The 20,092-nt window shown below is 37.1% G+C and overlaps 1 protein-coding gene across 1 annotated transcript in view; it reads right to left on the reverse strand.

Moving 5' to 3' along the window:
* Positions 1-396: 396 nt before the first annotated feature.
* The window catches only part of aldh1a3 (aldehyde dehydrogenase 1 family, member A3), a 29,991-nt gene continuing 10,295 nt past the window's right edge, over positions 397-20,092 (reverse strand). Inside the window, exons 6-13 of the mRNA XM_051901574.1 lie at positions 13,866-13,994; positions 11,090-11,203; positions 10,231-10,333; positions 7,077-7,261; positions 6,831-6,995; positions 4,436-4,593; positions 3,554-3,628; positions 397-3,251 (exon numbers count right to left, since the gene is read on the reverse strand). Coding sequence (XP_051757534.1) covers positions 3,176-3,251; positions 3,554-3,628; positions 4,436-4,593; positions 6,831-6,995; positions 7,077-7,261; positions 10,231-10,333; positions 11,090-11,203; positions 13,866-13,994 — 1,005 coding nt within the window. The 3' untranslated portion in view covers positions 397-3,175. The remainder of the gene's footprint in view (positions 3,252-3,553; positions 3,629-4,435; positions 4,594-6,830; positions 6,996-7,076; positions 7,262-10,230; positions 10,334-11,089; positions 11,204-13,865; positions 13,995-20,092) is intronic.

Raw genomic sequence — 20,092 nt, forward strand, 5'->3', positions numbered from 1 at the left:
AGGGTGTGCAACTACACTGTAAAAAAGAATTGCTGGTTTAACTTAAAAAAAAAAAAAGTTACCTGGTTGCCTTAAAATTCTGAGTTCACTGAAATAAAAATTGAGTTAATACAATGAAGGCAACTGGTTTAATCAACAGAAACTCAAAATATTATGTTATCTGAACTACATTAATTATCTAAGTTGATTTGACAAAAGAAAAAATGTTATGATAGCAAATCATGAAAATAATTTTTTACAGTGTACAATACTAAACACACACACACACACACACACACAAAATCAAGATGTAGACTGAAATCATCTATTTTTCCCTTTCATTAACTATTGTTTTTTATTGGACAGAAATGAATACAGAATAAGCAATAATTTAATGTAATATATCAACACTCCCAGTTTCTTGTAATAAAAAAGTTTTATTATTATGCATTGTCATTACAGCAATAATACTAGAAATATTCAATATGGAATATTTAGTACAATAGGGGGACAAAAGGTTGAGAGCCACGGTTTAATATCTCAACCAGATCTTATAAAAACATATATGCAAATACACAAGTTACAAATGCACTGTCCCTTTGTATATACTTCTGTGTAAATCAACCATCAGTACTCAAGGAAGTGATAGAGTTACCCTCAAATGTTTGTGCCATTTAACCAAATGTGATATCTGCATAGCTTATAAATTTCCATCAATGCCAGTATCTGAAAGAGAAAAAAGGTACTAAAAAGAAGATACTAAAGACATTGTTAAAACTGTTGACCTGACTACAGTGGTTCAACCTTAATATTATGAAGTGACCAGAATACGTTTTGTGCGCAAAAACACAACAAAAATAACGACTTTATTCAACAAATTCGTCTGTGCCCATCATACTGCTACGCTATTTTCGTTGCAGAGCTTCAGTGTTTATGTCAGAACGCGGGCTCACGCATGAGTCGTGCTGCTCACATGACCAGAGCAATACTGAGCCACCGTTCGGACGTAAACACTTAAGCTCTGCAATAGAGTACCTCAGGGATGACGTGTTTTTGTAGGCAAAACCCAGAAGCGAGTTAGCATTTTAGGACTTCCGGTTCCATCTACTTAAAGTCTATGGGTTTTTTGAATGGGTTTTTGCTAAATCGCCTGAAATAAGGTCTGTGGTTAACAAAGCCTCTAAATATTTTCATGTTTTGATCTGTGACATAAAACACACCAGTTGTGATTTTTTAAACCTTTATTGTGTCTTAAAAACGGCGGTTGCTAACAAATTGCTAAAAGGGACTACTTCCTTTGGCGGGGACTTTAGACGTCATCATGACAAACAGGACATTTGGACAGCATTTCTCATGAAAAAGTGGATAAGTATTCATACACAGCGCAGATCATAATCAGCGAGCATGTTTTTAACTAAAGTTGTTTTTTAAATAAAATTTGAGGAAGCTTGGTGGTGGTGACGTTGATCTGCAACCATGGTGTGCTGTAGTCCGTTTATAGCCTACTGTTAGCTTTTTATATCTGACGACTTTATTTAGGCTTCAAAATGTATAAATGCTGTGTTAACTTGTAAGGATTATATTTATAGACAAAACGTGTAAGTGTCATAACCCTTTGTTAAACACAGAGCTTATTTTTTGCGATTTTCCAAAAGTCTATGGGAAAAATGCATAAGCTTTCAATCGAGGGAACCCGTGCGCCACTAACTTCCGGGTTGGCCTACAAAAACACGTCATCTCCGAGGTAGTGCTCTATAGAGTAGCAGTATGAAAGGGGACAGATGACTGTTTTAACTGTTTTTTCTGGACCTCAAAAGGTGCGATGTCGTTGCTGCCTATGTGTGGATCAGAAACCATCAGATTTCATCAAAAATATCTTAATTTGTGTTCAGAAGATGAACGAAGGTCTTACGGGTGTAGAACGACATGAGGGTGAGTATTTATTGACAGAATTTTCATTTTTGGGTGAACTAACCCTTTTAAGTACTTTCATAGAGTATATTTCGCACCACTACAACAGATCAAAATGACAATAAACATTTACTTCATATGAATTTTTATTTATTGATTAATTGATTCAGATTCATTTTTTTTTTTTAAATCAATAGCTATTTAATAAGTCAAAGACAGTAAACAATATATTTTAAACAATTACATCAATTCACCTGTCATATGATGTGTATGTACATTTACAAAAGGAAATCACTTTTAATGCTAATTACACATTATGCAGGGCAACACACTGTTCATATACAGTGCAGAAAATGATTCATCATTTCAATTTGCATTCAGCATCACAAAGTGAACGTAGTAACAGTTAAATCATTTTTGCAGTTGTGTTTGGTGTCAGAGGAGCAGAAATTATTTCATTTAAGACAGCTCTGAGGTGAATCGAAGGATCATTTAGGAAATTCAATCCAAAAACTTGTTTTTTACACACAGACTTGGTAACATTTTTGTTTTTAGCTGCCATGACAGGAGACCTTTAAAGTCACCATGAAATCAAAATGGACCATTCTTGGTTTTGATGAAATATTGCAGTATTTATTATAAATGATTTATCCATGCACATCATTATTTTTTAAATTCATGTGCCCTCATAATCTTTAATCAAAATATCTTCCTCTCCCTCTTGCAGTGACATCTCTTCTCTTGTCTGATGATGTGTTTACCGGCGTGAGGGCGGGGCAACCTGTCACTCAAATGAGATCCACCAATAGCAAACCACAACCATCCAATCAATTCCCCATGGACAAAATCAAATCCCACCCTACATTTTTCCTGTTTGAGAAGCTGTTTCACTCAGATATACGTCACAATAGGGAAGAAAAGACTAGCGCAACTTCCGCTTCATACCGACTGTAAGAGCTCTAAGAAGAATTGAACCTCCAAATCAAAAGTGTGTATGCAAGTGAATCTGTTGTAATAACTACATAAAACATATGTACTTAACTTGGATATATATATATATATATCTTTATATTAGGAAATATTGAGAGATGATGGATGACGTTGCTTCATTTTAAAACATCCAAATTAAATTAAAAAAAAAAAAAAAAAATTCTTTTTAAATCTGTACAGCACATCTACATCAAATAAACAGACTGGTAGAAAAAGAGCTGAAATGAGACTGATGGTTAAAGCCAGAGTTTCTTCAGATGCTGTTATGAACACAGATGGATGTTGGAGCCTCAGATCACAGTTTCAGCTGCTCGCCGAGTCTAATCGTGATGGCTTTGACCTCAGTGTACTCCGCCAGTGCATACTCACCCCTGCACACACACATTTGAAGGAAATGTACATGCATTATCCAAATTGAGAGAAAATAAGCCTCTTCAAACTATCATGAGGCATATGCCCTTACAGCGGGTAGAATGGCTTGTTTAATAGGATTTGAGATTGAGATGGTGGAAAATGGTTGTAAAAAAAAGAAAACTATGGTGCAAAACTCTAAAAACTAACATTACATAACAAGTAGACATCAGGGAGAAAAAACAAGTAATAAAAATGTATGTTCATATTATTAGACAGGTATGAAACGAGGTAACAGAAAAAATGAAGCATTAGCACTCACAGCTCCCGGCCGTTTCCTGACATTTTGTAGCCGCCGAATGGAGCTTGAGCATGTAAGGCGTTGTAGCAGTTCACCCTGGAGAACAGAACGAAACATGACCTTTGACCTCACTTGGAAAATATCCGCTCATTTCATGTTTTTTGTATATAAATAATTGCATACAAATTGAGTTGACCATTAACAAGAAAACAGTTCATATTTCACCATCTACTGGCCAATTTGGGATTTCAGCAGTGGCGTGTAATGCAGTCACTCTGGCAGGTTGAATTTTATATATAATACATTTTTCAATTGTAGTCTTTTAAAAAGGCATCTGAAATAACAAACTACGTGCAATGTAGTGTTTCAATACTCATTTTCTGCAGAACAGATACATGATACCAGCTGCTCTTTCTCTCTCTCTTATCTCTCTGACAGCGAGTCAACACACAAACCCGTCTCCCCTCACTCACTCATTTAATTTGCTCCGGATGAATATTGTTGGTGTTACAGGGCTTGAATTTCGGCATGGGATTGCACGTATTGCGCATGATTCTCGCAGATTTTATGCTCACGCCCAAAGTGCGCCACATAAAGCCGCCTCTCAGAACTAAATTGAGTTCTTTTTTGCTGCTTATTGCGCTTAAACAGTCAAATACACACAAAATAATGTCTAAATGCCGGCGAGTATTCACGTAAACACAGTCAGTTATGTTTTAAGTGAATGTAAACAGTTGAGAAAGAACTGCTCTGTAGATATCGTTATCTGTCATTAAAAAACCCCATATCCACCCCTAGATTTTGTATTTACTTCTGTATTTGTTATTATAAATAACAGTTGGTGATTCTTTTTACAGTGTAAAAGCTTACAAATTAACTGCAAGAGTTTGGTGAGTCTCCTACCAGACGGTTCCAGCTTCCAGGGCCGCAGACACGCTCAAGGCGCGATCAATGTCACGCGTGAACACGGCTGCCGTCAGGCCGTACTGTGAGCTGTTGGCCCTGTCAATCACCTCCTCCTGCGTCTTAAACTTCATGATGCACTGAACCGGCCCGAAGATCTGCAAAATACACACATCAGTGCAACACTAATGCCCAGGCTATCTACAGGTCCTTAAAGGTATAGTGCATACTAATAATAGTTATGCCATTATTTACTCACTCCCATGTCATTCCAAACCTGTATGCTGTTGCTTTTTATATCAAAAACAAGAGTTCATAGTGATCATGTCTTTCAAGCTTCATAAAGGACAAGAAAAAAAAAAAAAAAAGAAGAAGAAGAAAAAAAAAAAAGGTGATTTATGGTGATTCTTTGTTGTTTTTGGAGCTTGACAGACGTGGTCATATGAGTGGTTGTTTGTGGTATGGAAGGAGATTCTTTCAATTTTTCTTTAGTGACCACAGAAAAAATAAATGCATACAGGATTGAAATGACATGAGGAAGTAAATTAATAGAAAGCAAATTTGCAACCAGATGCATATTTTCAGTGATAATAAAGCAGAAATGTAAATTTATCAACACCAGTAAAATGGGTGGATAACTATGTGTCCTACTTATTTGTGTCCTACTTATCAATGGAAATCCATTGGCATGATATATATATACTGTTTTTATTTGATTTTGATTTGACTTGAACAGGCCATCTGAGGACAGACACAGATCACAGATCTATAATGCCACAATCATCCAGCAGGTGGCACTATAGGACACGAATTCAGATTCCTGCCTCCTGGGCCCAGTTGTTCAAAAGTAAACTGATCAGAATTTCAGATTGGATCAAATCTTGAAAATTGGTTGTTTAAAAGAAGAAGAGGAAAAAAGATTCTAAAATGGTTGATTTCAGGAACAAAAACTTTAAACTGGTCAAAAAAATACAACATTTATATCATGTAATATATATACACACATTTATATTTTTATTTTGCTCTTGATTAGTTTAATTGTTAAAGTAATAAATTAGAAGTAGACATTAGGCTACCGATTAAGCCTTTCAGTATGTAAAGTAAAAAAAAAAGAAGAGATTTTGGAACCATAAATAATCCCCCAAACAGCTGTCAATATCAAACAAAAATAATATATTTAATTTTAAGTGTTTTATTTAATCACTGTACTGTATATACACTACATTGTCACAATCATCAGAGATGAACAATTGCATCCCTTATTAAATGTAAATTTGTTTGATTAAAATATTTTTCATTAAAATATATAATTTTTCTCCCATTTCATATTTTGTCCCATCACTGTGTCCCCTTAGTGCCTCCATAGGCATCTGATTGTTTAAAGGAAATTGAAAATGGAAGGGGATATTTGTTTTCTTTCTCTTCAAATAAAAAAGCTTAAAGTGACCCCACATCGACTCATCCACCGGTTGTTCTTTACATAGCTAGCAGCCTACAGTGTGAAATGTGACCCCATTTGGAGCACTGCTAATCTGTGCATCTGGATCAGCGTGATTCAATCCTATTTTGCTTTAAAAAACCAACACAAAAGTAGACTAGATCACCTGATCCCGGATAGCAAAACATAGGATTTCCAAATCCAGATCAATCTTTTTGAACTGGGCCCTAAAGATCTCTATAGCTAGTTCAAAATTAAGGTTGTATAAATATCTAGTTCAGTCATGAAACTCTAGATGGCGCAGGACGATAGGTCCTTTACATGCAATCTGCAAGCAATCATATCTTTACCACATGACACAAGCTGATTTGCCTCTGCTCATCCTGCAGCCAATGAGATTGCTTGCTCAACATTTAAATAGTCTGGTTCAGTGTTTGCTGTAAGATAGTCCTGCAGAGTTCCTCTGAGACCCTCCACCTCCCCCAGCTCCACCTGTCTAGATCTGCTATGAGATTTATGTATGTCTATTTATGCATTTGTCTGTGTATATATTAGCACTAGCAAGTCCATACTTGCTCTGCAGCAGCAGCAACAATAATCAACAGCAGCAGCAGAGTAGCAGATCTAGTCCACCAGACCAAATACATTAACATTGCCATATTGAATAACGTGCTAAATTGTTGTCATGACTGAAATTAATTAATCTCAAAATCATTTTTTTTTTTAAATATTTAATGGTTCACCGAATACTCTAATCAGTAAAGTATTTAATAATAATGCTTATTTATTCATTAACATTTTTAGAAAAATTCATTTCTTTCATCTAAATAGGAAGTTTGACATTTTTTTTAAATTAAAAATTATATTACATCTGCCCTATATGTAGCTGTTTTTCTATATATGTTTTACAAATGATAGTACATATACTGTAGCACAGAGCGCAGAGGAGCGTCGTACCTCTTCTTTGGCGATACGCATGTGGTCTTTGACATCAGAGAAGATGGTGGGATGGATGAACAGACCTCTGTCCTTCACCGCACATCCGCCGCACTCCAGCTTCGCCCCGTCCCTCTTCCCACTGTCTACCAGCGCCAGGATCTTATCAAACTGATGCTGGTCAATCTGAAAGAAGAGCAGAAATACATAAAGAACCTGCATACAAGAAGAAAAACTTAAGTCAATATGAGTAAACTGAGTGATCACCTGCGGCCCGTGTGAGGTTTGTGGTTCCATAGGATCTCCGATCACTATATTCTTGGCTCTTTCCACACTGAGACGCACAAATTCGTCAAAAACCTGCTCTTCCACGTACACGCGTGACGCAGCGGTGCACGCCTGACCCTGATTGAAGAACGCGCCCTTCTGCGTCTCCTCCACCGCCGACTGCACTGCACACACACACACACACACACACTCATCAGTGCGCACTTTATACAAAACCTTTCCCAGTGTTATTTTCCCATGCCCTTATGCTTTTTTTTTTCTTTCTGCAAAGCTGCAGTGCATTACGTAGCAGTTCCATACCTGTGCCAATGTTCATGCTTTGATTCATTTGTAAACTTGATAACATAATGCATTATATCATTACACCCTTTCTGGAGTTTAATGAGCTGTGCATTGGCATAAATCTGGGTTTGTGTGCAGATGTGAACATACATAATAATAGAGCAGCGAGTAGTTCACAGCTGCACGGGTGGTCTGGAGTATTGCAACATCACTGGGGCTGAATAAACTCAAGCCAAATAAGCCCCTCAGAAATATATAACCGCACCACAACCAAATGCACTTCAATGAACTGTATATTGGCCCAATATGTATTTGGCAACTTAACCCTATAAAACCTACTGTATCATATTGATACGCAAGTTCAAGTTCAACCTTACCGGCAATTTGGATGCAGCGTAGTAGACATACATAAAATAAACACCACAATATAAAACAAATCAAATAAAAGAAATAAGAACACACAACAGTACATATAAATCTAAAATACTTATATTTACCATCAGATTGTTTAACAATCTGATAGCACAAAGGACAAATGAATAATTGTATCGATTGCTCTTCATCTTTAGTAGTCTATAGTGAGAGCCTGAGGGCACAATAACGCCTCTAAATCATCAACATGATCAAAACTTTGCTGAAAAATCTGTTGTACTGTAGAAAATCTACTACATGTCTTCTGTCAGCAAGTAAAATGGCTTTTAGTATAACTGTAAAAATGTCCACCTTCAGGTTGTGGTACACATCTTTTTTCTGTGAAATCTTTACTGATTTTTATGAAGTAAATGTAAAAATAACTTCGTCACACATTAGTTTAGGGTCTAATTCTCACTATTAACTAATAACTATGAATTTTGCCTCCTAATTATTGCTTATTAATTAGTAACATAGTTGTAATATGTGCTTTATAAGTACTAATAAACTGCCAAAATCCTAGTAATATGCTAATAAACAACTAGTTAAAGAGTTAGTTCATCAAAAAATGAAAATTCTGTCATTAATTACTCACCCTCATGTCGTTCCACACCCGTAAGACCTTCGTTCATCTTTAGAACACAAATTAAGATATTTTTGATAAAATCTGATGGCTCAGTGAGGCCTCCATTGACAGCAAGATAATTAACACTTTCAGATGCCCAGAAAGCTACTAAAGACATATTTAAAACAGTTCATGTGACTACAGTGGTTCAACCTTAACGTTATGAAGCGATGAAAATACTTTTTGTGCGCCAAAAAAATAAAAACAAAATGACGACTTTATTCAACCATATTTAGTGATGGGTGATTTCAAAACACTGCTTCATAAAGCTTCGAAGCTTTACAAATCTTTTGTTTCAAATCAATCACACTCCGAACCACTGATTTGAAACAAAAGATTTGTAAAGCTTCAAAGCTTCATGAAGCAGTGTTTTGAAATCACCTATCACTAGATATTGTTGAATAAAGTCTTTTTTTTTTTTTTTTTTGGCACACAAAAAGTATTCTCAATACTTCATAACATTAAGGTTGGACCACTGTAATCACATGAACTGTTTTAAATATGTCTTTAGTAGCTTTCTGGCCACTGAAAGTGTTAATTATCTTGCTGGCAATGCAGGCCTCACTGAGCCATCAGATTTTATAAAAAATATCATAATTTGTGTTCTGAAGATGAATGAAGGTCTTACGGGTTTGGAACGACATGAGGGTGAGTAATTAATGACAGAAGTTTCATTTTTGGGTGAACTAACCCTTTAATAGTGAAAATTGGACCCTAAAGTGTTATCATAACATTTATATTGTTATTATATTTCAAGATGAACACTTACTGGACTGAAGCAGGTTTACTTGATTATCCATACATCATTTTTTAGAAAAATCATGTTAAAATGTGAGTATCAAATATGATACACCAGGCTTTTGAAGAACATTCATCTCTCAGTCATCATTGTATTGCACTGCATTATATGTTTTGACCCTGCAATAAAAACTACAGAGTTTTGATCCTAAAACTATCAACTTAATAAGACATAATAATGGGAGATATAGAGTGACAACTGATATTTATATGAATTTTATGTAAGTATTCTGTTATAATGTTTTAAAGATCTTATTGATTTACATTAAAAGCCTTCAGAATGTCATCTTTATGGCCATATAAATAACAATATCTGCACCAAATTGCATATTTTTGCTCAGCTTGCTCTTATGAAAAAATATTCTCACTATATCATACTGTTTGAGTCATAAAAGCCTGATGTATCAAATAAGATACTCAACAAAAAACATATATGCAGACTTCTTTTGTCTAAATGTTCAATTAACTGTTTCATTAAAAAGATTTTTCTGATTATCATTTCATATGTAAGTTTTACAGATTTCAGTCATTTACATTCATGCTTTTGGCAGATGATTTAATAGCACAATATTTAAAACAGAAAGACCTGTCACTCTCAAAAATGTCTAAATGACATTGCATTAAATGTCAAAATACACACTAACGTCACTTCTTCATCATTTTTGCTCAATGTCTTTAAATGGTGTTTTGGTGATGTTAATGGATGTTTAAAGATTAAGTGTAGCTTGTCATATTTACTACTATGAACATGTTCCACTTATGCTCCACAAACACAAAATACTTGCAATTTTCCTTTTAAAATAAATGCACTTGGTTTTTGTTTTCGAATACAATAACATTCAGACATTTTTAAGTGTGCCTTAAGTGTCTAAAAACTTCCCCTCTTTTAAATGAAGACCTGTATGTCTTCATTTAGGAAAATACTGCACACATCGTTCCCATCCCCTGTTTTTCCCAGCCCTCCCAGCGCAATCATTATTGTTTCAGCAGTGAGATCTGGCAAACCACATCACTCACGGTCTGAGTCAGCAAACACAATGCAGGGGTTTTTTCCCCCCAGCTCCAGAGTCACTCTTTTCAGGTTGCTCTTGGCCGCCGCCGCTTTGATCAGCTGGCCCACCTGAACACAAACACAGCACATGACAATAACGAGAGCGGGAAGTGCAGCCGGCGGTTGCTAATGATGCTTCCATAAGCTGGTCTAGTTGTATGTAACTTATGAATATCATCTGGTTTGTCATGTAGATAATGACGGGAAACTACCAAAACAGCACAGCGCTTTGAAACACTACAGTTCAGAGCACCGAGATTCAGCTCACATGGATCTCATACTACACAACTGATATTTGAACAAAATGGTTTATTAGTATTTGAGGTGACGCATGATTTTCCATAGGAGAAATAAATCATCTCAACTTAATTGTTTCTCTTAATCTTCTCTGCAATTTAAGTTACTCATAAGGCAAAAACATATTTATTTTACAAAGAATATATTTTTTAACAAACAGTTTGCCTTTACCCAAAATATATTTTAAAGATTGAAAATGTATTTAGTACAAGTACATTTTGGCATGTGAAGGTTTGATAAATATATTTGCCTAAGCTGCGCTGTTCACCACATTTATTTAAAATATATATTTTGGTAGAAAAAAAACACATTCATTCATTAAAGAATCTGAACTACTATCCAAATTAATTTTATAGCTTTATACTCTTACTTAATTTATACTGTCAACAATTGCATAATTTGTGACTTTTTATATTGTGTCTCTTAAGGAACAATAGGAGAAACATATTAAAAGGACACTTATTACTGAGAAGCTCTGAAAGAGCAACCAATATCATTTTGCCTGAGCTTTTTCCCATAGTTCCTCACCTCTGTAGAGCCTGTGAACGCCACTTTGTCAACGTTCATATGACTGGCGATTGCGGCTCCAACCGTAGGTCCAAAGCCAGGTACGATATTCACGACTCCAGGTGGAAAGCCGGCCTGTATGACATGAGGGAAAGAATGGGCTTTATTTACAAAAACATACAGGCTTAAGACTGTGTGATACAGCTTAATACTTTCTTCTAAAGAAGCGGAGGATAAAATGGGAAATGAATAGGTCAAAAAACTGCCCACGGGGACAGAGACAGCAAGACTGTTGATATACACAAAGAGACGCTTTTCTTTTGAGGGTTTTAAACCGCACTGATCTCATTCATAATGATGAAGACATAAATCATCTCTTTTTTAGATACAGACGGCTTGAATAGAAAGCGAGGGGCGGTTGACGGAAGGCTTGCAGCTGCAGTTTTAGTCATTACAGCAATTCATGCATCCTGCTTTCTTTGAAGAATTAAACATGATAATTTGAGAGTTTTGTATAAACAGAGACAGAGCAACAACTGATTACCCACAATGCAGCTGAGTCATTTACAGCCAGGGGCTCCCAACTGGGTTTATACCTCTGAGACTTCAACCTCCAGTCATTCAATAAACATATAAAATAAATTCAATTACTGATTTTTTTGTATATTTGATCAGTGTAATAAAGTGATTTGTTTTATGATTCTAGAAGATATTGGTAACATTTTACAATAAGGTCTCATTTGTAAACATCACTTAATGCATTAACTGACATGAACTAACAATTAACATTTGTTTTTATTGCATTTATTAACCTTTCTTAATGTTTAAGTTAATACAAATGTTCATGTTCATGTTAGTTAACTATGTTACACCATGGTCTTTCTGAATACTCAATTCTGATTGGCTGGAAGGTGTGCAATAAAGCAGTTTAATCACCGTTTTATATTAATGCGCTGTTTCCACTGAAGCACTCACACACACACACACACACACACACGCGTCACTCGCACACAGAGATAAGGCATCACACTGCGCACACAGAGACATTCAGGAACACAGAAACTTATCAATGCTGCGATTTTTATCAATAAAATAGCTTCGCTACTGAATCGCTACATTATATTTCTTAACAACGAGAAAGGTAACATCACTGGTTTTGAAGTAATTAAACTCACAGCTTTGTTGTTAATAGACAGAGACCCTGAACAGACAGGTAATTCACACAAGCATCTCTCTCTCTCTCGATAATAATTCAAATAAATGCTATAAATCATTCATTCAAATAAATGTAATTTTACCGCACTACTTTATCTCTGTGTCTGATTCAAAGCGGGCAGAATGCTAGATCTAACAAACCGTAACTGACAAAAATAACCGCCATTTTTCCATTCCTGTCAAATATTGCACTGTAAATGTCAATAACAGCTTTAAAGAGATAGTTCACCCAAAAATGAAAATTATCCCATGATTTACTCACCCTCAAACCACCCTAGGTATAAATGACTTTCTTCTTTCAGCCACACACAAATGGAGTTATATTAAAAAATATCCTGGCTCTTCCAAGCTTTATAATGGAAGTGAATAGTAACCGAGATTTTGAAGCCCAAAAAAGCGAATCCATCCATCATAAAATCCATACGGCTCCAGGGGGTTAATAAAGGCCTTCTGAAGTGAAGCGATGGGTTTTGTAAGAAAAAATATCCATATTTATAACTTTATAGAATTTAATCACTGGCTTCCGCCAATGGCCGTACACGAGTCGAGTTCCGGCGGAAGAGTGACCTCTGACCCGGTGTATGACGTAGGAAATAGGAGTAGCGTAAGCTTAGGTGAAAGTAGACGCTTCTTGCATTTCAAACAAATAGGGCTGGGCAACAAACTCAAGCTCCTCTTCTCTTGTATCGAAATCCTCCGACATTTCTCTTTACAATTTTTCATGTTCGTCATTGTGTCATGCGTCAGGTCAGAGTTCAGTCTTCCGCTGGAACTAGATTTGTGTACCACCGTTGTTGGAAGCCAGTGATTATAGTTTATAAAGTTATGATGGATGGCTTCAAAATCTATGGTACTATTCACTCCCATTATAAAGCTAGGAAGAGCCAGAATATTTTTAATATAACTCTGATTGTGTTTGACTGAAAGAAGATAGTCATATACACCTAGGATGGCTTGAGGGTGAGTAAATTATGGGATAATTTTCATTTTTGGGTGAACTAACCCTTTAAGTTGTCAATGCTGGTAAATGACCATAGTATAAGAGGAATAATCAACAGCTAGCTGTGCATTAAACAATTTTAATGCATGATGTAAGGCTAAGAACCACCCAACGGGAAGTGGAATGCATTCAAATCATAAAAGATAAAACTTTTGATATTAAAAATGTATGTTGAGATTGACATTAACAAAGATTAATAAATGCTTTAGAAGTGCAGTTCACTATTAGTTCATGTTAACTAATGTTAACTAATGAACCGTATTGTAAAGTGTAACCAAAGATTTGCTCAATGCCGCACCCAATCAGAATCAAGTATTCCAGAAACTCATGTTACATGTCATTATATCCATTGGGGTGCAAAAAGTCTTTAATTTGGCATTTCTATCATAATCTCACGATCCCCGCACAAATCCATCATGAAGCCTTGGTTGGGAAACACTGTTTGTGCAACATCCACAATCAAACCACAGAATCTGGGACGCAAGAAAGGCAGCGCTGATGCAATCAATCATCAGTGTCCATGTTAATAAAATCAAAAACACCAAACCAAACAAATCCCATGAGCCACCGCTGCACCCTCACCTCCTTTATGAGAGATCCAACGTGAAGAGCCGTCAGCGGGGTCTGTTCAGCGGGTTTGACGACCACCGTGTTCCCACAGGCTAAAGCCGGCGCGATCTTCCACGTGAACATCAGCAGAGGGAAGTTCCACTATAAATGCAGAAGAAGATTATAATTAAGTACATAAACAAATGTATATCAGTAAAGCTGCGCTAGTTTGAATTCATCTGACTGGGATTGTTTTTTGAAACAAGATTTGAAGATGTCAGGTGATTGCTAATGTGTTGGCTGTTATGTGGAGTATTATGAGTTGTTACTACAGGTTTTATAAAAATGGAGGCTAAAAGAAGAAGAAAAAGCGTAAGCAGAAAGTATGCTGTGAACATTTTCTGCCAGAAGTGAAGGAGCCTCTGTTGTTTTTAAATACGAGAACACACCATCAACTGCTGCTCTCTGTAAAATTAGTTACATAAATATGTACACAAATCACTTGTTTACCAGTAGAGAGTTGTTATTTTTTTACATCTTCTTGGATGTTGTCATGGCAATTAGACATGTTTCTGGATTGCATTTTCACTTTTCTTATTTTTCCTTCTGAGTGACTCATTGCTCTGAATGCCAGCATTGCTTTCTCTAATTACCACCAAATCAATCCCAAATATGAATAATGACTTTATGATATAATCTCCAGTGTCTATCAACAGTTTGTGCTTTGTTTCCAAAGCAACATAAGACAATAAAAAGGCATTTTCATTGATTTGATAAATTATATGTATGTAAACTGTTAACTTATGAAAATTGAATCAATATGGTGTTTCATTGCTGACAGTAACTTAATTTATAGTCAAGAATTACCCACCCAGGAGAATATCTTCAAACCGGCCTTTCAATTATGATAACTTTGTTTGTTAATTATTATCAGAAAGAAAGATGACTCCCTTTTTATTGTATGGTATTTATTAAACTATTTTTTTGCACAAAAAAATGGCACAAAATTACTAAATTCACTGTCACAATGTTAGGGTTTTATCTGTGGTTGCTAGGGTGTGGCCTCAAATAGGGTGACAGTATTAAAAATCATTAAATCAATTTGTTTACAATAGGTTGCTAGGTGGTTGCTCGGGTGTTGCATAACATGCATAACTTGCACCCACTCTAGCAACCTCCTAGTAACCATAGCACCCATAGCTAACACTCAGAAAACCCTAGCAACACCCTAGTAACCTTCTAGCAATGCCCTAGCAAGCACTTAGAACATCCTAGCAAGCACCCATAGCTACTACTAAGAAAACCCTAACAACACCCTAGCAACCACTCAAAATCCTTAGCAACCATTCAGAACACCCTAGCAACCATCTAGCAATGCCCTAGCAAGCATTTAGAACACCCTAGCCAGCACCTATAGCTACAACTCAGAAAACCCAAGCAACACCCTAACAACCACTCAAAAATCCCTAGCAACCATTCAGAACACCCAGGCAACCATCTAGCAATGCCCTAGAAGTAACTCAGAACACCCTAGCAACCATCTAGCAATGCTCTAGCAAGCTCTCAGAACACCCTAGCAAGCACCTACTCAGAAAACCCTAGCAACACCCTAGCAACCTTCTAGCAATACTCTAGCAAGCACTCAGAACACCCTAGAAAGCACCTATAGCTACCACTCAGAAAACCCTAGCAACACCCTAGCAGCCACTCAAAATCCTTAGCAACACCCTAGCAAGCACCCATAGCTACCACTCAGAAAACCCTAGCAACACCCTAGTAACCTTCTAGCAATGCCCTAGCAAGCACTCAGAACACCCTAGAAAGCACATATAGCTACCACTAACAACACCCTAGCAACCACTCAAAATCCTTAGCAACCATTCAGGACACCCAAGCAACCATCTAGCAATGCCCTAGCAACCACTCAGAAAACCCTAGCAACACCCTAGCAATGCCCTAGCAAGCACTCAGAACACCCTAGAAAGCACTTATAGCTACCACTCAGAAAACCCTAACAACACCCTAGCAACTACTCAAAATCCCTAGCAATCATTCAGAACACCCTAGCAACCATCTAGCAATGCCTTAGCAACCACTTAGAACACCATAGCAACCATCTAGCAATGCCCTAGCAAGCATTTAGAACACCCCAGCCAGCACCTATAGCTACCACTCAGAAAACCCAAGCAACACCCTAACAAACACTCAAAAATCCCTAGAAACCATTCAGAACACCCAGGCAACCATCTAGCAATGCCCTAGAAACCACTCAGAACATCCTAGCAAACACCTATAGCTACCACTCAGAAAACCCTAGCAACCACTCAAAATCCTTAGCAACCATTCATAACACCCTAGCAACCATCTAGCGATGCCCTAGCAACCACTCAGAACACCCTAGCAAGCACCTATACCTACCACTCAGAAAACCCTAGCAACCATTCAGAACACCCTAGCAATCATCTAGCAATGCCCTAGCAACCACTCGGAACACCATAATAAGCACAAATAGGTACCGCTCAGAAGACCCAAGCAACACCCTAGCAACCCCTCAAAAATCACTAGCAACCATCTAGCAATGTCCTAGCAACCACTCGGAACACCATAATAAGCACAAATAGGTACCGCTCAGAAGACCCAAGCAACACCCTAGCAACCCCTCAAAAATCACTAGCAACCATCTAGCAATGCCCTAGCAAGCACTTAGAATACCCCAGCAATTACCTATAGCTACCACTCAGAAAACCTTAGCAACACCCTAGAAACCACTCAAATTCCCTAGTAACCATTCAGAACACCCTAGCAACACATCAATTAAGCTGACAGTAATAAACACCAGTTGAACAGATTTCCTAGGAACCACTTAGCAATGTCATTGTATATTTCAATAACTATAACAGTAGTATACAGTCTCAGTGACATGTATGTCCTTATGCATTTTTGCAGCATGTATTCGGATTTAGTGGGCGTACAGGAGATGTTTAATTACATGGGAGTCAAATCACACTTTCATTTCATACCTCACGGTCAGGCTGCTTCTCTGTAATTGGAATTAGTGAGGATTTTAAGCTTCACAAAAGATCCGCCAGAACACTGATAGAGTTACATCGAGAGAGAAAACAGGCTCTTTACAGTAAGGAAACGAAACAAGGCCTTGTGGTTTCAGAGAGTTGACGCTCATGCAAGCTTTCATAAACATTCATAAGCTTCAGCAGCACGTGAGATCATAATACGCTCGTCTCGTGTGATGTCTGTGAGAGGGAGTGGTGTATTTGTGTTCGTCTGTGTGTGAGTGTGTGTATCTGTATCCAAGGTGTTTCCTTACATGCATCTGAAAGACTCTAGACAGGCGTTGGCTACAGTATATAAACAATGCTGTGGCAAAGACATCACGTATGTGTGATTCAACACTCACAGGATTCAACCATGTTCGAGTATGTTTCTTTTCTAAATTATCTGTTTAAATGCCAGCTTTCATACTGTCAAATTCATAAATTAAGTGTATTTGGCAAGCATTAAAGAATACACAGAATCCCGTCCTGGGGAAACCTAAACTAAATACTACCATTAAACTTTTTTAAAGAAATTAATTAGAGATGCATCGATGTATTAGCCAATAATCGGTAGGTTTTCGGCTGATAAAAGCAAGTATTTTTACTACCCCGATAGCACAGGTACGTCTCTAAGACGTCATCTGTTCAACAAAGTTCATTTTTGAAATAATCTCCAATATTTAATGAACGATTCGATGGACAGTGGTGGTCCTAGAGGCAAAGTTGCTCAGAATGAGGAGTTCTACCATGTGGTATGGATGTCGTGGACGCATGTGAAACATTGCCTGATGTGCAATCCTTTACGTACATGAAAAACGTGAAGGTGCCTCCCCGATGGCTGATTTCTTTTGAATTTCTCACAGGCCTCTGGAGCCATGAGTCAAAAAGGCCCAGTGAGTTTCGTTCTGAACGACTTCTGTTAACCTTGTCTGACAGATGCTCAAACTTCATTGGCCGCCATTTTTTTAAGTCGATCAGACATAGGGTTGCATAGTTATAGCCATTTTTTCCATGTTGTAGCACCACCAAGTAGCCAGTCGCTGCGTCCTTTTTCACGCAACAACAGAATGAGCTCTTACATATGTGTGCCAAGTTTGGTGAAAATATCTCATTCCGTTCACGAGTTATAGCTATTTTGGTAAAAGTGGCCCTGCCCACTTCGAACATTTTGGCGGCCCTTAGGGACCGTGAATCGAAATTGAAACTTTTTTTGTTAATTATTGACAATCAGACTCCAGAGAATCCTGTTGCACTGGTTTGGTTCCGATCAGGCCAAAAACCTAGGTCTAGTTCTCAAAATTAGGTTTTTCAAAAAATCCGAAATACCCGAAAATTTCGCCAAGAGTGATGATCAAATCCAAGGCAGACACTGGTCCGTCTTGAGCCAAGGATTCCAACGATATAAGACACTTGAGCGTTGAGCGATATCGTACTTTTCACTGCTGTAGCGCCCCCGTCAGGCCGATCGGGTCAAGCCTTGCTGACGTTGTAGACGGTGTGTGAGTACGACCAGCCCTCAAAGTTTCAAGTCTCTACAGCTTACGGTTTGATTTGCCCAATCACTTTTTAGGGGAGGATGCTGATCCTTGGAAATTATAACAATCTGCAGATGTAAATGCAGACATCAAATAGATGTCTCAGTGATGTAGGCCTACGTGTGCTATCAGGGATATCGGCCATCTGCCGACTACTAAAAAACAGCCAATGATCAGGGCCGATTATATCCTGTCAATCTAAGAGTTCAGACTGCAACTCATAATGTGTGTGTCTTGTGTTGAATTTAGGGCAAGTTAATGTTAATAGTTAAAAAAAAAAAAAAAAGCAGTCTGTATTTGACCAAATAATGTTTTTTCCTACACCAAACATTATTGTAGCGTGCCTCCTATCCAATAACTGCAAAGAGCATTGGCCTTTGTTACTTCTGATAAGAATTAAAAAGTATCAGCTTTCAAATTTTGTCCATTTTATCATGACATTCTAACAATAAATGGCGTTTTGATGCTCTTAAATGTGACATGACAGATCGTTGTAGCACCTTGGTTCAAGCGGCAGCACGAGTCATCCTCTTCCTCTTTAATACAAATTATATATAGGAAAACAAGCATGAACATCAAAAGTTAATGTTGAGAAATACAATACAACTCACTGAAATTCGTATCATGTCTCATGTAATCGCTCAATCTGTGTTTGGACCATGGAAAGACATCAATTGAACAGCTAGCCTACCTCAGGAAAGTAATCCAAAGTTCACAGTTCCTTAGTACGGGACTTGCTACTGCCAATACATACGTACACAACACGCTGCTGTGAGCAAGTAAGAGATGCTGCTGCTGTACAATATAGCATACATGATTTAATGTACACTTGTAGCAGATCTATACAGGTGGAGCTGGGGAAGATGGAGGGTTTCTGAAGCGCGCTGCACTGCTAAGGCAATGTTACCAAAGTATTTTGAAGGTTGAGCACACAAGCTCATTGGCTACTGATACAGCAGGAACCAATCAGCTGTGCCCTTTAGATAACGGTGTGATTACGAGCAGTTAAAGGACCTATTAGCCTGCGCCATCTAGAGTTTCATGACAGAACTTTGTATATGTGTTTAAATTTGTCATGAAGACAAGTGCTTATGAAAACTACCTTATGTGCAACTGAGTTGGATACAAACATTTCAGTTTTTATTTGAGTGTAATTATTATATCTGAAAATAAATAGCAGTTGAATATAATAGTTTGGATTCTGTTGTTAATTATAACCTCTAATATTATAGTAATGTACAAAATGAGAGTTCCCTGTATAGTTTGCATTATTTAGGAGAGTTTCGGCAGATATCATTCTGAATAATCGGTATCAGCAGAGAAATTTAGTATCAGTGTATCTCTAAAATCAATACTTCAAATTAAATAATGCTTAATTAATTAATACTTTAAATTAGTACTAGGGACACATTAAACTGGACTCATTAAAGGACACATTAAACTGATCAAGTGACAGTAAAGACATTTACAATGTTACAAAAGATTTATATTTCACGATTTCTATTCTATTAAAGAATCCTTAAAAATATATCATGGTTTCCACAAAAATATTAAGCAGCACAACTGTTTTATTGAAAAAACTGTTAAGAAATGTTTCTTGAGCACCAAATGAGCATATTAGAATTATTTCTGAGAATAAGAGATTTCACAAACATTAAAAAAAAAGTACCGT

Source organism: Ctenopharyngodon idella, chromosome 7 (assembly GCF_019924925.1).
Source record: "Ctenopharyngodon idella isolate HZGC_01 chromosome 7, HZGC01, whole genome shotgun sequence".
Classification (NCBI taxonomy): domain Eukaryota; kingdom Metazoa; phylum Chordata; class Actinopteri; order Cypriniformes; family Xenocyprididae; genus Ctenopharyngodon; species Ctenopharyngodon idella.